Source organism: Branchiostoma floridae, chromosome 15 (assembly GCF_000003815.2).
Source record: "Branchiostoma floridae strain S238N-H82 chromosome 15, Bfl_VNyyK, whole genome shotgun sequence".
In the NCBI taxonomy this organism is placed as follows: Eukaryota; Metazoa; Chordata; class Leptocardii; order Amphioxiformes; family Branchiostomatidae; genus Branchiostoma; species Branchiostoma floridae.
The window spans coordinates 4,260,540-4,280,236 of record NC_049993.1 but is presented as its reverse complement, the minus strand read 5'-3'; the positions used below and the strand labels follow the sequence as shown (position 1 = coordinate 4,280,236).

At 42.2% G+C, this 19,697-nt stretch overlaps 1 protein-coding gene across 2 annotated transcripts; it reads right to left on the bottom strand.

Annotated features, from left to right (window-relative positions):
- Positions 1-692: 692 nt before the first annotated feature.
- Positions 693-18,064, bottom strand: LOC118431795 (cilia- and flagella-associated protein 57-like). 2 transcript variants are annotated; one of them, XM_035843134.1, is made up of 22 exons: positions 17,872-18,064; positions 17,308-17,498; positions 16,554-16,655; positions 15,531-15,665; positions 14,983-15,276; positions 14,375-14,527; positions 13,914-14,053; positions 12,771-12,936; positions 11,859-11,972; positions 11,178-11,390; positions 10,659-10,832; positions 10,073-10,234; positions 9,629-9,878; positions 8,993-9,183; positions 6,734-6,907; positions 5,984-6,142; positions 5,401-5,544; positions 4,950-5,066; positions 4,219-4,350; positions 2,277-2,420; positions 1,365-1,500; positions 693-1,220 (listed from the first exon to the last, which is right to left on the bottom strand). In XM_035843134.1, exons 1-22 carry the CDS (start codon positions 18,044-18,046, stop codon positions 1,012-1,014), a joined length of 3,675 nt encoding a protein of 1,224 aa, XP_035699027.1. In that variant the 5' UTR covers positions 18,047-18,064; the 3' UTR covers positions 693-1,011. The 2 variants fall into 2 exon arrangements, with proteins under 2 accessions (XP_035699027.1, XP_035699028.1); XM_035843135.1 differs by lacking the exons at positions 693-1,220; positions 1,365-1,500; positions 2,277-2,420 and adding an exon at positions 2,487-3,067 and having other exon boundaries at positions 17,872-18,046.
- Between the last annotated feature and the right edge of the window lie 1,633 nt (positions 18,065-19,697).

Below are 19,697 nucleotides of genomic sequence, written 5' to 3'. Positions count from 1 at the left end.
TCAATTTTGTTTTTTGCTTATTGGATAGGAAGGTGTGAAATAATGTTACAGTAACCTTTGGTCCTGTATATTGACAAAGGTTGCATTGAAAAGTGTAGCTTTCAACACCTAAAATGTAGTTTGGATGAGTAAATTTAAGCAAGCCATATTATTACACACGGAAATCGTTGGTGAGAACATTTGCAGTACTGCATACAGCATATATGAGAATTCTTTTGCACAACCAAAATTTGACTTACTTGCTGACGTGGTTGTGTAAAAGAATTCTCATTTATCCTATATTCTACCAACCTGATGAAATTATTTTCGGATGCAATGCAAGCTATGTAAACATTGATTTGTTTAATGTTGTACATTATGTATAACATCCTGACAGTGAAGCATTTATTTTATCTTAGTCTAAGTTTTATTTTTAGGGTAATTCATTTATGTGAGGAAACTGGAGTGAATGATTGTAATTGAAAGAAGCAATTATACATGCAGCAGTATGTTAAATTATCTAGCTATAGTATACTTCAGACCACTTTCTCTTGTATGTGTGCAACAGAACAGCATCCCTGATCCATACCTTAACTTTTCTTGTATGAGTGCAAATATTACTACATTTGGGTCCCCCATTGACAGAAGTATTGAAAGACACTAAATAATTTTTTGTAATAGTAAAAACAGTATAAAAAAATGACTCATATGCATTTTTGTGCTGACACCTTATGCTGTTATGGAATTCATTTTATTTCAGAATGATGAAAGCAATACAAAATTACATTATAAGAATTCACTGTCAGACTTTTCTTTACACTACAACTAGATAGAATTCAATCACATGTGTCTATCTCCCACCTTTACATGTCAAAACACTGCAAATATATATAGACTATTTCTTTGAACTTCATGTCAAGTGCAGCAACTCTTTACATATAGAAGTGTAAAATGATAAAACATGTATATACAGAGTAGCCAGAGAAATCATTTTAAACTCAATGAAATGTTTTGATATATATTTTGTTTCATTTACAATTTCTCCACCACAGCTCCCATTGGTGGAAGTTGAACTTTGCTCCCTGACCCTGGCCTGTAGTTGACCTTCTCCTCTAAGTCCTTGACCTGGAAGCGGAGCTTCTTGATTTCGGATTTCTGCATGTCAATGATGCGGTTCAGGTCGTCGTTCGCCCGCTGTGTTCGGCCCATACTCTGGGCACTGCTCACAGTGGTGAAGGTAGCTGGGTGGAAGAAAACGTTGGGATGAGACTTAAAACAATGTGGATCATCATTCTTAGTATACACTTAACCAATTCATTTGAAATCGAAGAACTTCAAAACTCTCTTTGTGGAGCCAAACAAACATCCTAAGCTTTAAGACCTACCTGCAGTATCTGGGATCTCCTTCTTCTGTTTCTGTTTGTTGATGCCCAGAGTGGCCTCCAGATCGTGGACCTGTGTCCTCGCTATCTTCAGCTCACGTCTCAGGTCATTGATTTCTTTAATCAGCAGCACATTCTCCTACAAGGGAAAGTAGGTGTTGACGTCATTTAATCTTGAAAAGGGGTTAAAGTCAGATCAAGCATGCTATAATACTTATAAATGTAATGTCCTTGGTCAGATTAATTTTGTTATTCTGAGTGATTGTCAAACTGTTTTCATGGGTAATGGGACATGTACCTGAGAGGATGCAATCATAGATAAGAACTCTACCTAATCAAGAGCATTTTCTCCTTTTAGGTGTTGACGTCATTTGCCCTTGAGATGGGGATAAACGTAGCATTTAAGTCAGATCAAGGACGTTATATTTATTGGTCAGATTGATTTTGTTTTTCTGATTACAGTACCATAGTGGTTGTCAAACTGTTTTCATTGGACAAGGGGCCATGTACCTTAGAGGATGCAATTATAAATAAGAATCCTACCTAAGAGCATTTTCTCCTTTTAAGTGTTGACGTCATTTACTCTTGAGAAGGGGTAAATGTAGCATTTAAGTCGGATTCATTTTGTTATACTGATTACAGTACCAAAGAGGTTGTCAAACTGTTTTTATGGATCAATGGGCCATGTACCCATAAGGGAATGCAAGGAATCTACTTAATCAAGTTAAAGCATTTTCTCCTTTAAGGGGAATAATTAACCATGGGTCATTTCAACTTGATAAGGATCAGGGGACTGATCGAAAGCTTGTTGGTAAGTGCTCTTTTTGGGTAAAGATATAGAGTTTAAAATTGTAACATCATGTAATATTTGTTCAACTCTTAACACAAACTGTCACAAGAAGGTGGCTGACGTACCTGCATGATGCGGACGTTGTCAGCGCGGTGGATCTCCGTGTCTTTGGACAGCTTCTTCCTAAGCGAGGCCACGCTGCGCTCCAGGTGCTCGCGCTGTCGAGCGTACTCTTTCTGGATGTCCGCATCCACGCTCGCAGACTCGATCTGAAGACAGAATAGTCAAACCATGAGCGATTTTCTCTGAGCAACCACGGGGAAAAGCTTTCATTCTTGTGGTTGTTTTAGGGGGAGTGGGAGTGACTGGGTTTCTGAATACAGCAGAGCACTGTGAACATGCCCTTCAGAGCACTTCTGGTGGTAAAGGCAGTGTAAAAACACAGTGTGTCACCGCAAGGTTCTGTGATAGATTAGAAAATATATGGTGAGGATGTGTGTGCTGGATGATTGGTTCCACTAGCCTGGATGAGTGGTGGAATTATGTGGATTGTGGTGGCATTTTCAGATTGGCACTGGTGTGGAGTGACATTTCAATGATTGCTACTGGTTTAGAGTGACATTTAATTAAATGATTGGCACTTGTTTGGAGTGACATTTCAACGACCGGCACTGGTTTGGAGTGACATTATAATAATTGGCACTGGTGTTAAGTGACAAAATGATTGGAAGTAGTGTTGAGTGACATTTTAATGATTGGCACTAATCTTGAGTGATATTATGAGTGGCGGTGGTTTGGGTGACTAAGGATTGGGCACTCAGTGTTCTTGAGTGACATTATGATTGGCACACTGTGGATTGTGCAGCACTTCCACACACACGGCCCAAGCCCCTACCTTCTGGGACGGACGCACTTCCTTTTATTACGCAGCATGGAGAGAAAACAGACACTCAGTATTGTAAACAGTTAAATGATGACACAATAAATGACAATCATCAGTATTGCTCTAAGGGGGCACACACCAGTTTATTTGGGGGTCCAAATGGAGGCGGCACACCCTCAAGTCTAGCGACCATCTCTTCCAGGGAATTATCCCGAAGGAAAATAACTGTATATGGGGTGAGAGGATATACCTTCAGCTTCAAGACCAACTGAGTTTCGATCCTTCAACTTCTCTAATTTTGAAAAATTATAGGGAAAAAACATTATTTTCATGTCAAAAATGATGCACAAAATCGGGCATTTTCGCATTGGATAAAACAGATGAAGAAGATTTTTCCGGCAATCACGACTGATACTGCCAGAAAGAGGAAAATCTAAAGACTAATCCAGCCAATTATAAAGAAAATTCTAGTACTACAGTTTTTTTAATCATCCACGGCGCGCGGCATTGCAACTTTGCTCGACACAGCGCTTCAGAGTTAAATCTAGGTCACCGGCCTCTTTACATTCAGGCGTAGGGATATCGCGGAAGCAACGCGCGGACCAAAACACAATTTGCACCAAAAACACACCATTTCCTACGCTTTTCAGCCATGTAACCGTTTAATGTCATTTCGCAGGAAATAATGAGAAATGTCAACTCAAACATGGGCCCTCGGAAGCCTTTCGTCACTTTTTGGTCGCGGACTACCACGGACCCCGGTCGCGGAAGAACTGGGGTGTGCACCGCTAATATGAGGCAAATCACACATTAGTTTCAAAGGTAGGGGACAGAGTACTGTAAATGCATTTAAGTCCGCGGGGATTTAATTTTGCGGTAGCGGGAAAATTGACTTTTCGCGGTGGTTTTAATTTCGCGGTAGCACCATGCACTGTAATCTCTTACTGTTATGGAAAAATGTTTGCGGTGGTTTTAAATTCGCGGTGAAGCGGCCGCCGCGAAAACCGCGAACATAAATCCACCGCGAACATTTCTGCATTTACAGTATTTTGTATCAAATATGTTATCGGTAACATAAGACAGTTATCAAAACAAGGACAGATTAATGATAAAATGTTAGAATCAGGTTTACTTTTACTTCAGATTGTATCAATGTCCATGAAAAGATAGTGAGGCCACCTTACCGTGTCATCCTGTACGTATGTAGCATACAACTGTTTGATGGACTCCTTCAGCATCTTGGGGTCCTGGATGTACGCTACACAGTTGTGCAGGTCTGTCTTGAAGCGCCGGTTCATCGCCTCTACATCACGCACCTAGGCGGAAAAGGATCTGTCTTTAATCAAATCAACATTGACAGGTGACCTTATTTGAAGATAACAGTAAGCAATATTATTTTGATTCGATGAAACCTTACTGCTGCTTATCCCCATAATTCGTATTTTCCCATAACTATCATAGAGTGGAATTTGTTATAACCAAGCACAGTAGGGGCATCTTTGGTGGGTAGTTTAAAAGAACACTTGCAGATAGATGTACAAAAGTTACGTGTGACAAGTCGTTCAGTGTAATATAACCAGCTGCTGCCATGCCATGTGTATGTGAAACTGGTGTTTTACACCGAATGGCGGTTATACAGGCTATATATACATTGTACAGTAGAAGCCAGTTAATTGCACATCGGATTAACGCACACTTCTGTTAACTGCACGGAATCCCCAAATCCCAAACCGGTGCGGTCCAGCTAGATAACTTCGCATTATTGCACCAGCCGGATAATTGCACGAAATTCACTGGCAAGTAGGCCGTGCAATTAAGCGGCTTCTACTGTATACAGATACAGATAACAAATGAGAAGTTGGTGCCATAAGGCTTTCGTAGGGAAAGGGTTATAAAGTGAGCTTCATGTACGAACCCTCTGTCTCTCCTGGTGCATCTCCTTGTCTGTGGCCTTCAGCTTCTGTCGCAGCTCTGTGATGTTCAACTCCAGCTGGGTGTTCTGCTTGTGGAAACGTTCCAACTCACTCTCCATCTGTAAACACAAACATACAACCATCAGGAAGGTGAAAAAATAATAATAACAGTAACTACAATAACCATTCATGGCCCTTTCCCCGTAGTAGAGAATGTCAGGGAAGTTTTGAAGATCTGCAGGCCCTCAGGTGGCTGAACAGTCCCATCTTTGACCTGCATACTCTAGATACATGTACTAGTATACACTACTGACAGGTGAACTGTCGAGGACAATAACTACTACTTACAAACTAAATCAGTACATTGTACATTGATATAGGATAGGCATGACAGTTGACAATGTTTAAGACTGAATCACCAGAAGTACAAATGAACATTATGTTACAACTGACCTCCTGAATCTGTTCCTTCATGGCCTTGATGTCGTTCTCCCGAGGCTCGATCTGCTTCTTGAGCTCCTTGATCTTGTAGTCCAGCACGAACTTGAACTTCTCCAACTCCTGGTTCTTCTTCTTCAGGTCATAGATTCTCTTCTCCTGTAAGAACAAGATGACAAGCACAAGGTCAACAATGGAGTAAACCACAACATTTGCCTAAACTAAAAAAAAAAGAACAAAGCTTACATCTTTAATAAAGTATCTATTTTCTGTCATACTTTATGAGGGCTACCCATTCAGTTGAATGATAACTACTTTTTATTGGGGCCCTGGGTATGTATGAAATATACAGTAGAAGCCAGTTAATTACCACACACTTCTGCTAATTGCCTGGAATCACCAAATCCCAAAACGGTGCGGTACAGCTGGATAACTTTGCATTGTTGCACTACCCGGATAATTGCACAAAATACGCTGGCAAAACGGCTTCTTCTGTATTACAATATGAAGATGTGACACAGGTACAGGAAATGTAGAAAACGGTAGCTGTTAGGTGATACTAAATCCATTCAGAGGCAGATATAACAACAAACCGTACCTTGTCTTGGATAGTCTCATCTCTCTCCTGTATCTCCTTCTTCAGGCCGAAGATGTCCTTCTCCAGGGACTTGATGACAGACTGGAGTTTGGCGTTCTCGTTCTTGAGCCTCTCGATTTCAGACTTCAGCTCGTCAATGTCTCTCTGTAGGCTGGTGAACTGTGGAGGACATAAATTGTGTTACTTTTTATTTTGTAACATGGATTTGTAAGACTCAATTAAGGAAATCAAAGAAAATCAAATTAAAGCCATTTTTTCTTTCTTACTGTTACAGTATTGTTAGTTGCAAGTCCTTGGGTTTGCTGTCTAAAATACCAAAGATGACTAGCAATTTGATTTGTTGGTGTTCCGATTTTTTAAAGTGAAAATATAGCAACCCGATATCATAAAAGTAACATTCAGGGAAGAAAACATGACCATATTCAGTACATTAACGCCAGATATGTTATGTAATGTTATGACGTCAGCGGTATGCTAATGAACCACTACTGTATCACCAATATGGTAATGAGGGAAGTGTCCCGGATGTTCTCCGCCATCTTGTTGTTAAGCCAGTTAGAAGTACATTAAACCGAGTTGCATTCATCTCCACACTGGAGTCGTCCTTGCGGTCCCTGTAGTTAACTACTGACGTAAACTGAGTGCACCAAGGCATAAACCTTGCCCTTTGCCAATACGATTTTCCAGTTACGCATTTTTTTTATTTCCGAGAACCCACAAATTAAATTGGCCAGGCCAATGACCACCAACCTTCTTCCTCATGATGCCGGTCTCCCCCTTCAGCCGCAGGTTGGCCTCCTTCTCATCCCGTAGCTTCCTCTCGTACTTGTTCTTGATGTCCAGGATCTCGCGGTCTGCGTCCTCCTCAATCTGCTTTTTGGTCTCTTCGTACTCTCGCATCTGCTGTCGGGACTCGTCATTGGACTGGAGGAAATCAAGACAACATGTTACTAGCATGTCCTGGTGGTATCAGCTATGATAAAGATGCAAGATTGGCTGATAATGTACGAGTTTCTTTGCAGTTGACTTACAGCGATGGAGCACAGTTTAAAGCAGATGCATACTTGTATATATATATAATTGTTGTACATTGTCAGGAATGTTCTGTTCAGTAATGCTGGTCCTAAGGATGTCTAAACTTAAAAAAGTAAAAAAAAAACCTTTGCCTTTCAATTGTTTTTAGAATTGTCTCTGTCAGTTAAGCTTAATCCACTTGATCCTCAAAGTACGCCAAAAAGCAGTTACTCAAGCAACAGTCAGTTGTTTCAGATTGCACCCGATAACATCCTAAATGCTTTTACACAACGGAGTTAGATTTAGATGACAAATCCACCCCTCTACCTGTTCCAGCTGTGCAGTTTTCTCCTGTAGTTTAGTCTCGTAGTACTCGGTCAGTTCCTCCTTACCTGTTCCAGCTGAGCAGTTTTCTCCTGTAGTTTAGTCTCGTAGTACTCGGTCAGTTCCTCCTTACCTGTTCCAGCTGAGCAGTTTTCTCCTGTAGTTTAGTCTCGTAGTACTCGGTCAGTTCCTCCTTACCTGTTCCAGCTGAGCAGTTTTCTCCTGTAGTTTAGTCTCGTAGTACTCGGTGAGTTCCTCCTTACCTGTTCCAGCTGAGCAGTTTTCTCCTGTAGTTTAGTCTCGTAGTACTCGGTGAGTTCCCTACCTGTTCCAGCTGAGCAGTTTTCTCCTGTAGTTTAGTCTCGTAGTACTCGGTGAGTTCCTCCTTATCTGTTCCAGCTGAGCAGTTTTCTCCTGTAGTTTAGTCTCGTAGTACTCGGTGAGTTCCTCCTTATCTGTTCCAGCTGAGCAGTTTTCTCCTGTAGTTTAGTCTCGTAATACTCGGTGAGTTCCTCCTTACCTGTTCCAGCTGAGCAGTTTTCTCCTGTAGTTTAGTCTCGCAGTACTCGGTGAGTTCCTCCTTACCTGTTCCAGCTGAGCAGTTTTCTCCTGTAGTTTAGTCTCGTAGTACTCGGTGAGTTCCTCCTTACCTGTTCCAGCTGAGCAGTTTTCTCCTGTAGTTTAGTCTCGTAGTACTCGGTGAGTTCCTCCTTACCTGTTCCAGCTGAGCAGTTTTCTCCTGTAGTTTAGTCTCGTAATACTCGGTGAGTTCCTCCTTACCTGTTCCAGCTGAGCAGTTTTCTCCTGTAGTTTAGTCTCGCAGTACTCGGTGAGTTCCTCCTTACCTGTTCCAGCTGAGCAGTTTTCTCCTGTAGTTTAGTCTCGTAGTACTCGGTGAGTTCCTCCTTACCTGTTCCAGCTGAGCAGTTTTCTCCTGTAGTTTAGTCTCGTAGTACTCGGTGAGTTCCTCCTTACCTGTTCCAGCTGAGCAGTTTTCTCCTGTAGTTTAGTCTCGTAGTACTCGGTGAGTTCCTCCTTACCTGTTCCAGCTGAGCAGTTTTCTCCTGTAGTTTAGTCTCGTAGTACTCGGTGAGTTCTTCTAGCGCCTGTTCCTTACTATAGTGTTACATGATGATGTAAGATTCCTACCTGTTCCAGCTGAGCAGTTTTCTCCTGTAGTTTAGTCTCGTAATACTCGGTGAGTTCCTCCTTACCTGTTCCAGCTGAGCAGTTTTCTCCTGTAGTTTAGTCTCGTAGTACTCGGTGAGTTCCTCTAGCGCCTGTTCCTTACTATAGTGTTACATGATGATGTAAGATTCCTACCTGTTCCAGCTGAGCAGTTTTCTCCTGTAGTTTAGTCTCGTAGTACTCGGTGAGTTCCTCCTTACCTGTTCCAGCTGTGCAGTTTTCTCCTGTAGTTTAGTCTCGTAGTACTCGGTGAGTTCTTCTAGCGCCTGTTCCTTACTATAGTGTTACATGATGATGTAAGATTCCTACCTGTTCCAGCTGAGCAGTTTTCTCCTGTAGTTTAGTCTCGTAATACTCGGTGAGTTCCTCCTTACCTGTTCCAGCTGAGCAGTTTTCTCCTGTAGTTTAGTCTCGTAGTACTCGGTGAGTTCCTCTAGCGCCTGTTCCTTACTATAGTGTTACATGATGATGTAAGATTCCTACCTGTTCCAGCTGAGCAGTTTTCTCCTGTAGTTTAGTCTCGTAGTACTCGGTGAGTTCCTCCAGAGCCTGCTCCTTACTCTCCTCCATCTCCTGCAGCTGCCTCTCGTAGTCCTCCTGCATCTTCTGAGACTTGGCCTGCAGCTCCTGGTACTTCTCATACTCCAGCATCAGCTTCTGGTTATTGGCAGATTCTGTGGGGAGGGGGGCAGACAGGTTAGGTTTTCATTGAGCAATACAGAGGGGGGTGTTTGTTTCTATCTACACTATTGAAATTTATGTCAATTTTACCACCTGTTGGTCTTTCTTATAAGGGTGTAGATTTTCATTAACTCAAAGATCAGGTATTAATCTATAGATAGTTTCTATACTATTTAAAGTTATGTCAATTTTGGCATCTGTGGGTGGTTCTTATAGTTCGTAAGTGTACAATTGTAAGCTGTTGGTCTTTGGTAGATTTTGGTCATAGAATTCTCCATTTTGTCTTTATATTTTAAAATGTGAACTGTTAACATGAGTGGAGAGAGGTGCTAGCATTGGTTACTATGTAATGTGATCGATCAAAATCTACAATCTGCAACTCCTGCAAAAGAGAAAGTCTCTCCTGACTGAAACAAAGAAGTGAAGATTGGTACCCACCTAAGTCCTGCATCTCCTTGCTGTGTTTCTCCATGACTTCAGCCAACTCCTCCTCATGTTTGGCCTCCTCCTTATCCTTGTCAGCCTTCAAGACTTGGTTCTTAGTTTTAAGAGACTCCATCTCCTGGATGAACTTCTCTGTAAGCTCCTTGATCTTCTCGTTGTAGTTCATGTCTTTAAGACGCAGCTGGTACTCGTTCTCCATCTTGAGTTCCTCCACTCGAGTCTTGAGTTCTGCCATGACTTGGTTCTTAAAGAAAACGTAACAAAACAACAGTAAGATATCTCTCACATGTGAACATCCCTAAGCTTTACGAGTAAGATGACCACAACTACTACAAGTAGCAACTCAAGGCAGTACAAGACTTGCAATGACTCTGCTCTTTTGAATTGATGTAAGGCTTTTAAGGTGCCATACCGAGAATTTAAACCTATGGGCATTACCTTTTCCTCCAGGTCTGACTTGGTGATGAGGATCTCCTCAGCATAGGTGATCTCCTTGTTGCCCTTCAGACCACGCCCTTCCTTATCTGTGATCTTCCAGATCATGATGCAGGCGTCGTCAGAGGCCGTGATCAGGTACTGGTCATCGTAGGTGATGTGCATCTGGTGTGTGGGAAGCAAGAATGGAAAATCAACATAGGTGTAACAACAGTGTGGCTCAAGGACTGTTAAACTGACCATGCTAAAGGGCTGTCAGCCTTTCAGCGTAGTGGTTTAGCGCCTTGGTTTATGATCTGGCAGCCCGGATTTGGTGCATGTTCGAATCCCGAATTGTTTCTTTCTGTTTCTACTCCTTTCTTACATGGGCATGAAGAAAATCACAAACTATCAGTAGAAATGTTATATCCTTTTGTGCACCTTCTAGCAATTCACAGTGGAACTACTGCACAAGGTCATTCCCGAACAAGGTCTAATCAATGAGGTATAACTTTAGACTAATCAGCAACAGTAATAATCTTTTATCAGTCACTAAGCAGATCTTTTACTACATCCCCAAACGAGTGGCAGTAATGGACCAGTCCGTTACCTTGGTGATGGGTGAGCTGTGAGCCTGGTATTCCTGCCACTCGCCAGGCACGGTCAGGGGGAACTTGAGCGAGCGCAGCGTCCCGTTGGACGTGCCGGCAAAGAGCATGCGGCCGGAGTGCGACATGGCAACTTGTGTCAGCATCATGTCAGCAGCATCTACGTCTCTCAGGATCTGTGGAAATAAAACAAAATTATTAACAATAGCAGTGAAGAAAAAATGTGTCAAAGTTACAAAGCAAGCCAAATAGTAGTATCTCAAAGGGTTAGCTTCTTTGGCAGTCTATCAGCAAACAAGATGTCAAATTAGCTCACTTGGTACCGGCAGATTTTTTTCTCACAGAAATGCAAGTTGCCGCTTAACCTGCTGAATCAATCTCTTGCATGTTGCATTTTTCATTCAGTTTAACTTCACTCAGCAATTTTAGATAGTCATTATGTATGGCCCACTTACTCATGTTGACTGTCCAGTTTAACGTTTATAGTCTAAAATTAGCATTGCCAATTAGGCGACTGTTACCTGTGAGTCTGCTATCTCTTTGATAGTCTTGTCAGACCCAACAGCGTACGTCGTCTTGCCGTCCGGAGAGATGGCCACGCCCGTGTAGCTGCAGGACTTCAGGACGCTCTCCCCGTCCCGGTGTCCCGTCCGCGTGTCCCACTCGTACACAGCGCCGTCAATCCCGCAGGACACCAGCTTGTTGTCGTCCTGACTCCACTTCACACAGCGAACCTATGGGGAGACACAGTAAATAACTACAAAACTTCCTCTCTCTCAAAAAAAGTATCAAACACAGCAGGTTACTAGAGAAGATACACCAGGGATATTTGGTTAAGAAATCAAAATACATGTAGCAGTACGACACACAGGTCACTTTAAATATGGCATTTTATACACTAGGAATTTCCCCCTTGTATGCAATATCACTCAGTGGATCTATCACCCTAACATGGTGTTCAGCACCAGGGACAGGACATGGTGTTCAGCACCATGGACATCAACAAGTAAATTTAGGAAAAGAAAAAAACATTTTTGAATGACCTATAAGCCTTATTGTTACAATTCTTTGCTGCTAAATATATATGTATTGTTTAAGTATTATGTTCATTGAAAGAGCATGATTCCTAAGACTTGATATAATGAAGACGTTTTCTGTATTTCTGTCCTGATATTTAATTTGCTTTAGACTGTAGATCTCACCTTGCCGTTGTGGCCCTTCAGGTTGTTGATGTTCTCGAAGGTTGAGGAGGAGTAGATCTGAATCACGTTCCCGTGGACGGCCGCGAACATGTGACCGCCATTACTGAAGCAGCACTGGAGAAGTGGGGGAGGGGGGCAGAAAATTAGCGCTTCAATATGAACTGCTGAATTGCTTTATGGCTCAACTAACAACCTTGGATAGGGCAAGTGTACACATGTATGTCAAATGTACATATAATCATGATACACTTTTATGCATCAAAGAACCCTCACTACTTCCAGGCTCCTACTTCCCCTCGGAGGAATAGATTTGTAACTCAAATACTAATCTTATGGTAGCAGAACACAGTTTTTCGCCTATGGGGATTTACATGGTTAAGGACCCCAAAGTGAGGTGGTTCGACGACTCAAAAAATATATCAGGGTGCAAAAGTAATTAACAAGAATTCGATATGTTGGAGTTGAGGGTATAATCTACAACATATGTGAAAACGAGATGAAGTTTGCCTGCTCGTTTTCCCAGAAAGAACACTTTGAAATGACCCCCAGCGGAGGTCACCATACTGCAGCCGACACACGGAAGTAGCGGGAACCGGATTCGTGCGCGAAATTCTACCCAGCCAAACAAACATCGTAACCCAACTCATACAGCCTCAAAACTTACGTATCCCTCTACTATTCACCACAGTTTCCGACTCGCTGACGTGCACAGAAAAATTTCTATGGCTTTTCAAGAACTGCGACGACCTATTTTGTGCCCGATCTACTTATGTCCACGGGGTCACCCATAAATACTGTGTTATGCGACCTTACATCAACAAAAGTCAAACGGTCAAACCCATGTGTCACAAAAAGGTCCTGTAAAATGTTTATCCAAAGAGATCACATCAAAACATTTCTGCTAGACCTCACCTCCCTACACCCCCTGATGGTGAACTCCTTGAAGGTCCTGATGTCGTCGATGAGCAGGTTCATGAGGCGCAGTTTGTCGCTGAAGCCGACCAGGATGTACAGCCCCGAGGGGTGCAGCGCGATGCTGTACGCCTCCTCCTGGAACTCCTTATACAGCTCTAAAGAACTGGGAACAGGAGGTAGGATTAGTTTAAAACTACAGTCAAACCTGCCCTAGCGACCACCTCTTCTCAGCGACCACCTGGCCATTTCGACCGCTTTTTCTCGGTCCCGATTTATTTTCCCATTGACGTAAGCATTAAGCGACCTTTTCTCAACGACCACCTGGCCAATGCGACCGCGACCGGCCCAAATTGGGACCCATAATGACCGCATCATTTTCAAAATTGAGGTTTTCATCGATTTTTTATGATAACTAGCGCGATTTTGTGCCGAAATCGGCCAATTTGCGTCGGATTTTGGGGTTAAATTTACAGTTTACAGTGTGCGTGTTGTATTAGACATTAAAGACCCCGCTTCTTTCCGTGCGTGCAGTGTGCTTGCTATTTGGCATTAAACATAACGGAAACCATTTATACTTTGCATCGGACATGTTTTGAGTCGATACTCTTCTCAGCGACCACCTGTCCAAATCGACCGCTTTTTTCTGGTCCCCCGGGTGGTCGTCTTGGGCAGGTTTGACTGTGGTCTCTTTACTTTATTGTCTTCATATCAGGGCTATCTCAAGTCATATTTCAGAACCCATATGTTTTTGATTTTCCTAGTAAAATCTGTCATTCTAAGCTTTTGAAACACATTTTCGATTCTATGTACTGAAGTTCAGATTTTTGGGACGGATGAAATTCATTTTCTGGGGTAATTTTCCGTCTCAACAAGCAAATTTCTGTCCCAGGGTGGAGGGGCGGGTCCTGGAGACAGCCTTTCTTCATATATAAAACTGGAGAAAAAACAAGCTGGAGTTTTCGTGGACTATCTGTATCTGTATCTGATCCAATTAGCATTAGTTTTCACTGCTACTTTTTCTACATCTTTGCATGTATATCTATCATGTACTGTTGGTGGAAATCTGAATGCTGCTATGCTTATCCAATTTTGATGCTAAGCAACTGATAGATTTTTGAATACGGGGACTTTCCCACTTACTTGGTTTCGTAGTTCCAGATGCGGATGGACCTGTCTAGCGAGGCGGTTGCGATGAGAGGTTTGCGGATGCAGACGTCCGTCCCGGTGACACTGCCGTGGTGGAAGGACTGGGACAGAACCTCAAACTTGGCATAGTCTCCCTGTGGGAGGGTGAGATGACCGAGTTTATGATAAGGTTCAGAAACATCCACAAAAGTAGAATATTGACGAACTCAATTCACAACATAGTCAATTTCCTGTGGTAGGAAGTGATAGTTTGCAGTGCGGTCACATTCTATGACTGTATAATTCTGCCACACAAATAACATTTGTTAGAACAGTTGTTGTCTACAGATTTAAAGCTACAAAATTCAATATTCTTCATGCCTTTGGTGCCAAAGTTGTCTTCGATTACAGGTAAGGCAGTAGAAAGAAGATTAAAGTAAATACATGATACACAATCATTGTATTGCCCTTCTTACCTTGCCAATGTCAGCGCTGGACAGAGAGATGTGGTAGAGTTGGTTCTGGTCAGTGCTGGCCACCAGAGTCTCCTCTGAAGGACTGACCGTCAGACAGCGGACCTCCTGTGCCTCCGCACGGCTGGGGTCAGTACTGTGCTGGTCCTGGGGGATCTAAGGGAGAGGGGGGGATTCATTACTGGCTGGGATAGGTGGGAACTTTAGACATACAGTTTTCGGATTTGGATCTAAGATGGTGATACACATTCATGTTTCACTAAGGAAAGAAAAGAAATTGGGATGGGAAAGTATTTTGCTCTGAAACTTTAAGTAGTTAGTATCCAGCATTATTTTCGGAATTACCATCATAGCCCCTTGCCAGCACCCAAGCACTGGCTCACGACAGGGAGAGATGGAGGGAGGCAGTGTGCTCAGCATCAAAGCACCCCAACAACCATCCCCGGTCAAGGGAGCAGTAAGTAATCATAGCCACTTGTATTTAATGGCTACTTTCTTTATTGCTAACAATAGAAACAACTAAACGTTTGAAGATGTTACAGCTTTGTTCTTATATAATTGAAGCCTCAAATAGTTCTGACAATAAGTTTGAGCAACATGTATGTCTTTACCCTGATCTCCCTGGTTTTCTTGTAGAAGTCCTTGGCGTCTTCAGTCTTCTCGTAGATGTGTACAGTTCCCGCCCCTCCAGCGCAGGCGAAGCCCTTGGAGTAGGCGGCAACAGCTGTGATCTGTGGGGGACCGCTGGCCGCACCCGAGCCTTCCGTCACGCTGCCGAGGCTCGACCTGTCTCCCTCCCTGGTTCCCATGGAGACGGCAAACTCGCTCTTCATCTCGCCCGACTCGAACAGCAACAGGCGACCGTTGTCTGTTCCCACAATCACACGCTCATCAGATACCCATGCCTAGGGGATACAGACATATAAGGGTCAACTTTGATATGATATCAATATTCTTGTGCATAATCTTGATAGCCTTCAAAAGGAATTATTTTAGAAATTTTACATTTGTACAATTTACCCAAAATAGTGCATTTCAAGATCTTTTTTTAACGTCAGTAACAGAAGTCTCATCTGACAATATCTTACATTTAACAACTTTCAAGACCAATGCAACATTTAGTTAATGTAGCGTACAACTGAAATAGCGCCCCCCCTACCTGTGACAAGTAGTTCTGTGGCTCAGTCTTCTGGAAGGCGAACTGTTTCAGGTTCCCCTCGCTGTAACGGAACAGTTTGAAGATGCCGTTTCCGACCACGCAAATCTGCGTGTTGTCCTGGGGGTTAAAGGTCACCTGGAAGAAACCAAATTAGTTCAACATACATAATCTTGTAACAAAGAAAGCAGAGCAATAATTGCAATATATATGACATAAAAGGCATAATAAGTATTTGTATTGTATTAGATCCAATACAAAAAACTGACTGAACTTTGGGCTTTTTCTACAATAGAACCTTCGTCCTCAATCTAGAAATGTGGCTGTACAGAGTTTATGTCTAAGCAAAGAGTTCATATCGGAAATTAAGTTGAGTCTTGTGTAATTACATAATCTAGACTAGGGCAACAATCTCTAGCTTGTGGTCTCATTGATGTATTACTCCGCGAGTGGGTACCCTAAAAGAGATCCGAGCCAAAAATGAACGGCTGCACGGACGCATGTTTTTAGCGGTGAGAAATTCCCTTTTAGCCAGCGGAACTGATCTCAAAAGTTAGATTGGTGAAAACTTATTTGTAACTGAAGACATTAGCAGGTAAAGTTTTGCAGCCGCACGCTAGGTCGGAGGTACACAGTCGTGGGTTCTGAGTGGTGCGGTTGTACACTAGCAGCGAAAAAGTACCTTTTGTGGGGATTGACTAATCGTAGTTTGTAATTGCTATAAAAAAAGTTCCTACGTATAGTTTATGTTGGCAATTTTTTCCCACAATATAGGGTAAATGTGCTCGACATAGAATGAAAAATCTGCTGAAATTTCACGTAGCTTCATTATAAACGCGCCCATTTAAACCACGGATTATAACATAGAAGTCTATGGGAAGAAGAAACTCATCAATGAGACCTTGTATGCAAATACCTAAGCTTGAGTGGATTAAAGCCTATAATTCCAGATGACATCTCACTATATCGGTTTATGTGAGTTGTTCTTTAATCTGTAACAGTTACTGTTAACACTAATGACCGTACCTGATAGATGGGGTTCCCTGTCTGATTGGTTGTCTTGGTGAAAGCCATGACCTTTGACTTCTCCCAGGTCCAGTAGACCAGGATCCAGTCAGGACGGCCGCCCTGGTGAGGAAAATAACTCAAAACTTCAATAAATCTCCTGGGATTTCTATTTCTATTTCTATGCTATACTGGGCAAAGCCCCTTTTAGGGGCATCCCGCCCAGGTGAGAAAAACGAGGTGCACGGCACTAGTGCGACCGGTGGTGGTGCTCCGAAAAAGAAAAATAGTGAGTGCATCAAAAAGTAACAACAAAACAAAAAGGTGAGGTGATGGCCGCACTAATGGTATGTATCTACATGTGGGGGACGGGGAGGCCCATGTGCTGGGCCAGCCCCGTCTTGAAGGCTGTCAGTGATGGTGATGTAACTAGCTGTGGTGGTAGGCTGTTCCATTGTGGTATTGTTCTAGGGAAGTAGCTAAATCTGTCTGTTCTGCATGAGAATGTATAGTATGGGATGTTGCCATTAATGAAGTAGACATCATTTTGCAACTGGCAAGTAATTATGCTGTACTTATTCCACTACCAAACATCCTTACTGAGAGAATGATTAAATATCCTGACGCAGAACTACTTTCTTATCAGACACAACATATCATAAAAAAATTAATGTACCCCGCGTTTACCAGATTCCTGTAGGGAGTCTTGCTCAGGTCATAACTTTGGAAATCAAAGGAAATATGAAGAGGACTTAAAGACCACACAACACCTTACCTGTGCTATGAGGTACTTGGAATCTGGGGAGAACGCCAGACTGACAAACTCTGCTGATTGGACGTCGGGAGACGTAAGGACTTTCCGTTTGCGTAAGGAGTGCAGGTCATAGATGGTGACCATGGCTTTCTCGCCCTTCTCCGCAATCGCTACATATCTCCTATTGGGGCTGACAGCCATAGCAGTCATGCCTGGGGAAACAGGAGGCATGTGTGTTAAAACTGGGTGTTTATAGCAACTGGGTGTATGATATGGAACTAAAAGTAAAAAACAAAACGGTACCTCATAAAATCATGATTCATACAGTTTCACAACTTTTTTCAGAACCATAAGTTCTACATTGCATTAAACGTGAAAATTTTGAACATTCATATAACTTAACAAACACTGCTTTGTTCACATAATTTGAATTGGGGGTACTACAGCCTCTGCGGTTCAAGTAAATTCAAGTAAATATAACTACAAGTCTACAGGAAGAAGGAGAGGGGTCAAGTCCATGCCTTGCTTTTTTCCTCCATTTCTTCTCTCATTCCCTATCTCTAACATCATGACCACCCAACCTACCCTGGCTCTTGTCGGAAGCGGGGATGAACCGTTGCGCCTTCTGGTCGATGTTGTACAGGATACACTGTAACCCCGCGGGGTAGACCACGGTCTGCTCGTCCACGTAGCTGATGTTGTTGGCGACAGTGGACGCCATGCCGAACATGTGACGCTGCTGGGCTACAGCGATCGCCATGGTGATGGGTGTGTCTGACTGGTGGAAAGAAAGATGGTTCAGATATTAAAAAAAAAGAGACACAAAAGTACAAGCAGGTTTGAAAAATAATCACACTAGGTACTGACACGCATTAAATGGACACCAAAACTTGGCAATCGAGTTTTCTTCATAACAACTAAAGAAAGGGCATTGAACAACAGTCTTGATTTGCATGGGCTCTCTATTTTTTTTCTTTTTACAAACTTTATCATATGTGTAAATGGTGCATCAGTGCACAAAGTTAAGAAGTTCAAACGACTTCAAACTTTGTGTATTCTCTACATGCGGTGTACTATTATCAGGACTAAAACGTAAACGACTAGCGACCATGGCGTAGCAGGTTTCACTTGATGGAACTGATCTGTTAGGATATACTGTTTGAAGTGGACTTTCACATATAACCATCACCGATCTTACAGCACTATCTATAGTTTGTCACGTTAGTCCGATCCAAGACAAGAGTATCAACTTCAAGGAAACAGCAAGAAAACAGCCTGTATCAAACACCCGGAACGCTACATGTTTTGCAACGAAAATCAATCCAGATGTTCCTTATAATGTCAAGACCAATATTTTCAATGTTTTACCGAATAAACTCACCTGAAACTGTTAGAATGCGTCCAAATGGTCTCAGTACTTCAGCTCGCTCGTCATCCGATCTCTGGTTGTTGTCGTCTGGCTCGTTGCCGCGCAGCCAACAACAGACTATACCATCTCATTATAGGTAATTTAAACATATTAGAATTTTGTTAAATTATATAACAATAAATAATAAGAACATTTGTTACAAACAACGTAAAATAACATTAGTTTTATTTAATAAAAAAGACATAATATGATGACTTATTGCTTGAATTAAAAATAATAGAAATGTAAACCATATCTATTTCACCCTTGTATAGAATGATCTATTCTTCAGCTAACTCTCGTTTTGTCTTCTCGCGATATTTGACAAAAAGCGTGAGTTGAGATTCGAAATGGTTGCCGCGCGTAGAAAGTAACTTCCGAAGAGAGAAAACCGTGACGATTTCATTCAAATACTGCGCTTTCGAAACTATTTGATATTTAGGTTACTTTCGGCATCAAAGTGAATCCAATTCGCATGTCTATACCTGTTTTCTACAAAGAGTTGCGTCGGAGCCTTCCAGACGGTCTCACAGCGACCCCTATTAATCAAAGTCAGTACTGCAGTAGTGACAGTCGAGACAAGATTGGTGTGTGGCAATGGAAGTACATGTACTTCTGGTACGTTTGACGGGCGCTCTGTAGAGTAGAACAGTTGGCTAACAAATAGACAAGTGTCACTGGTTCCTTTATCAGCCAACTGGACTTTGTATTGATAGTTTAACAGCGACTTCTAGCAGCCAAGAAAATATATGCTGCATGTTGACTTATGTTATTAATACTAACTTTAACTTTATTTGGATTGCGACAAATACAATATTCTGCACCAGGCAGCAAGATGCTGATGTTGTGCAGCATACACATTGAGGGACATACATAGTCATAGTACAATACATCATAATCATCATCATACAATAAATACAATACTACCTGCACATTGATAAATTTTTTTTGGAAATGGCCGAAAATTGGTGCGAGTGCGGATGTCATCCATATAATCAAATCA

Coding starts and splice junctions, on each gene's coding strand:
- LOC118431795 (XM_035843134.1), bottom strand. CDS start 18,046: ATGGCGATCGCTGTAGCCCAGCAGCGTCACATGTTCGGCATGGCGTCC. Junction 15,666..16,553: donor CAGGGAACCCCATCTATCAG/GTACGGTCATTA, acceptor GGTTTCTTCCAG/GTGACCTTTAACCCCCAGGA. Junction 10,235..10,658: donor ACAGCTCACCCATCACCAAG/GTAACGGACTGG, acceptor CCCACACACCAG/ATGCACATCACCTACGATGA.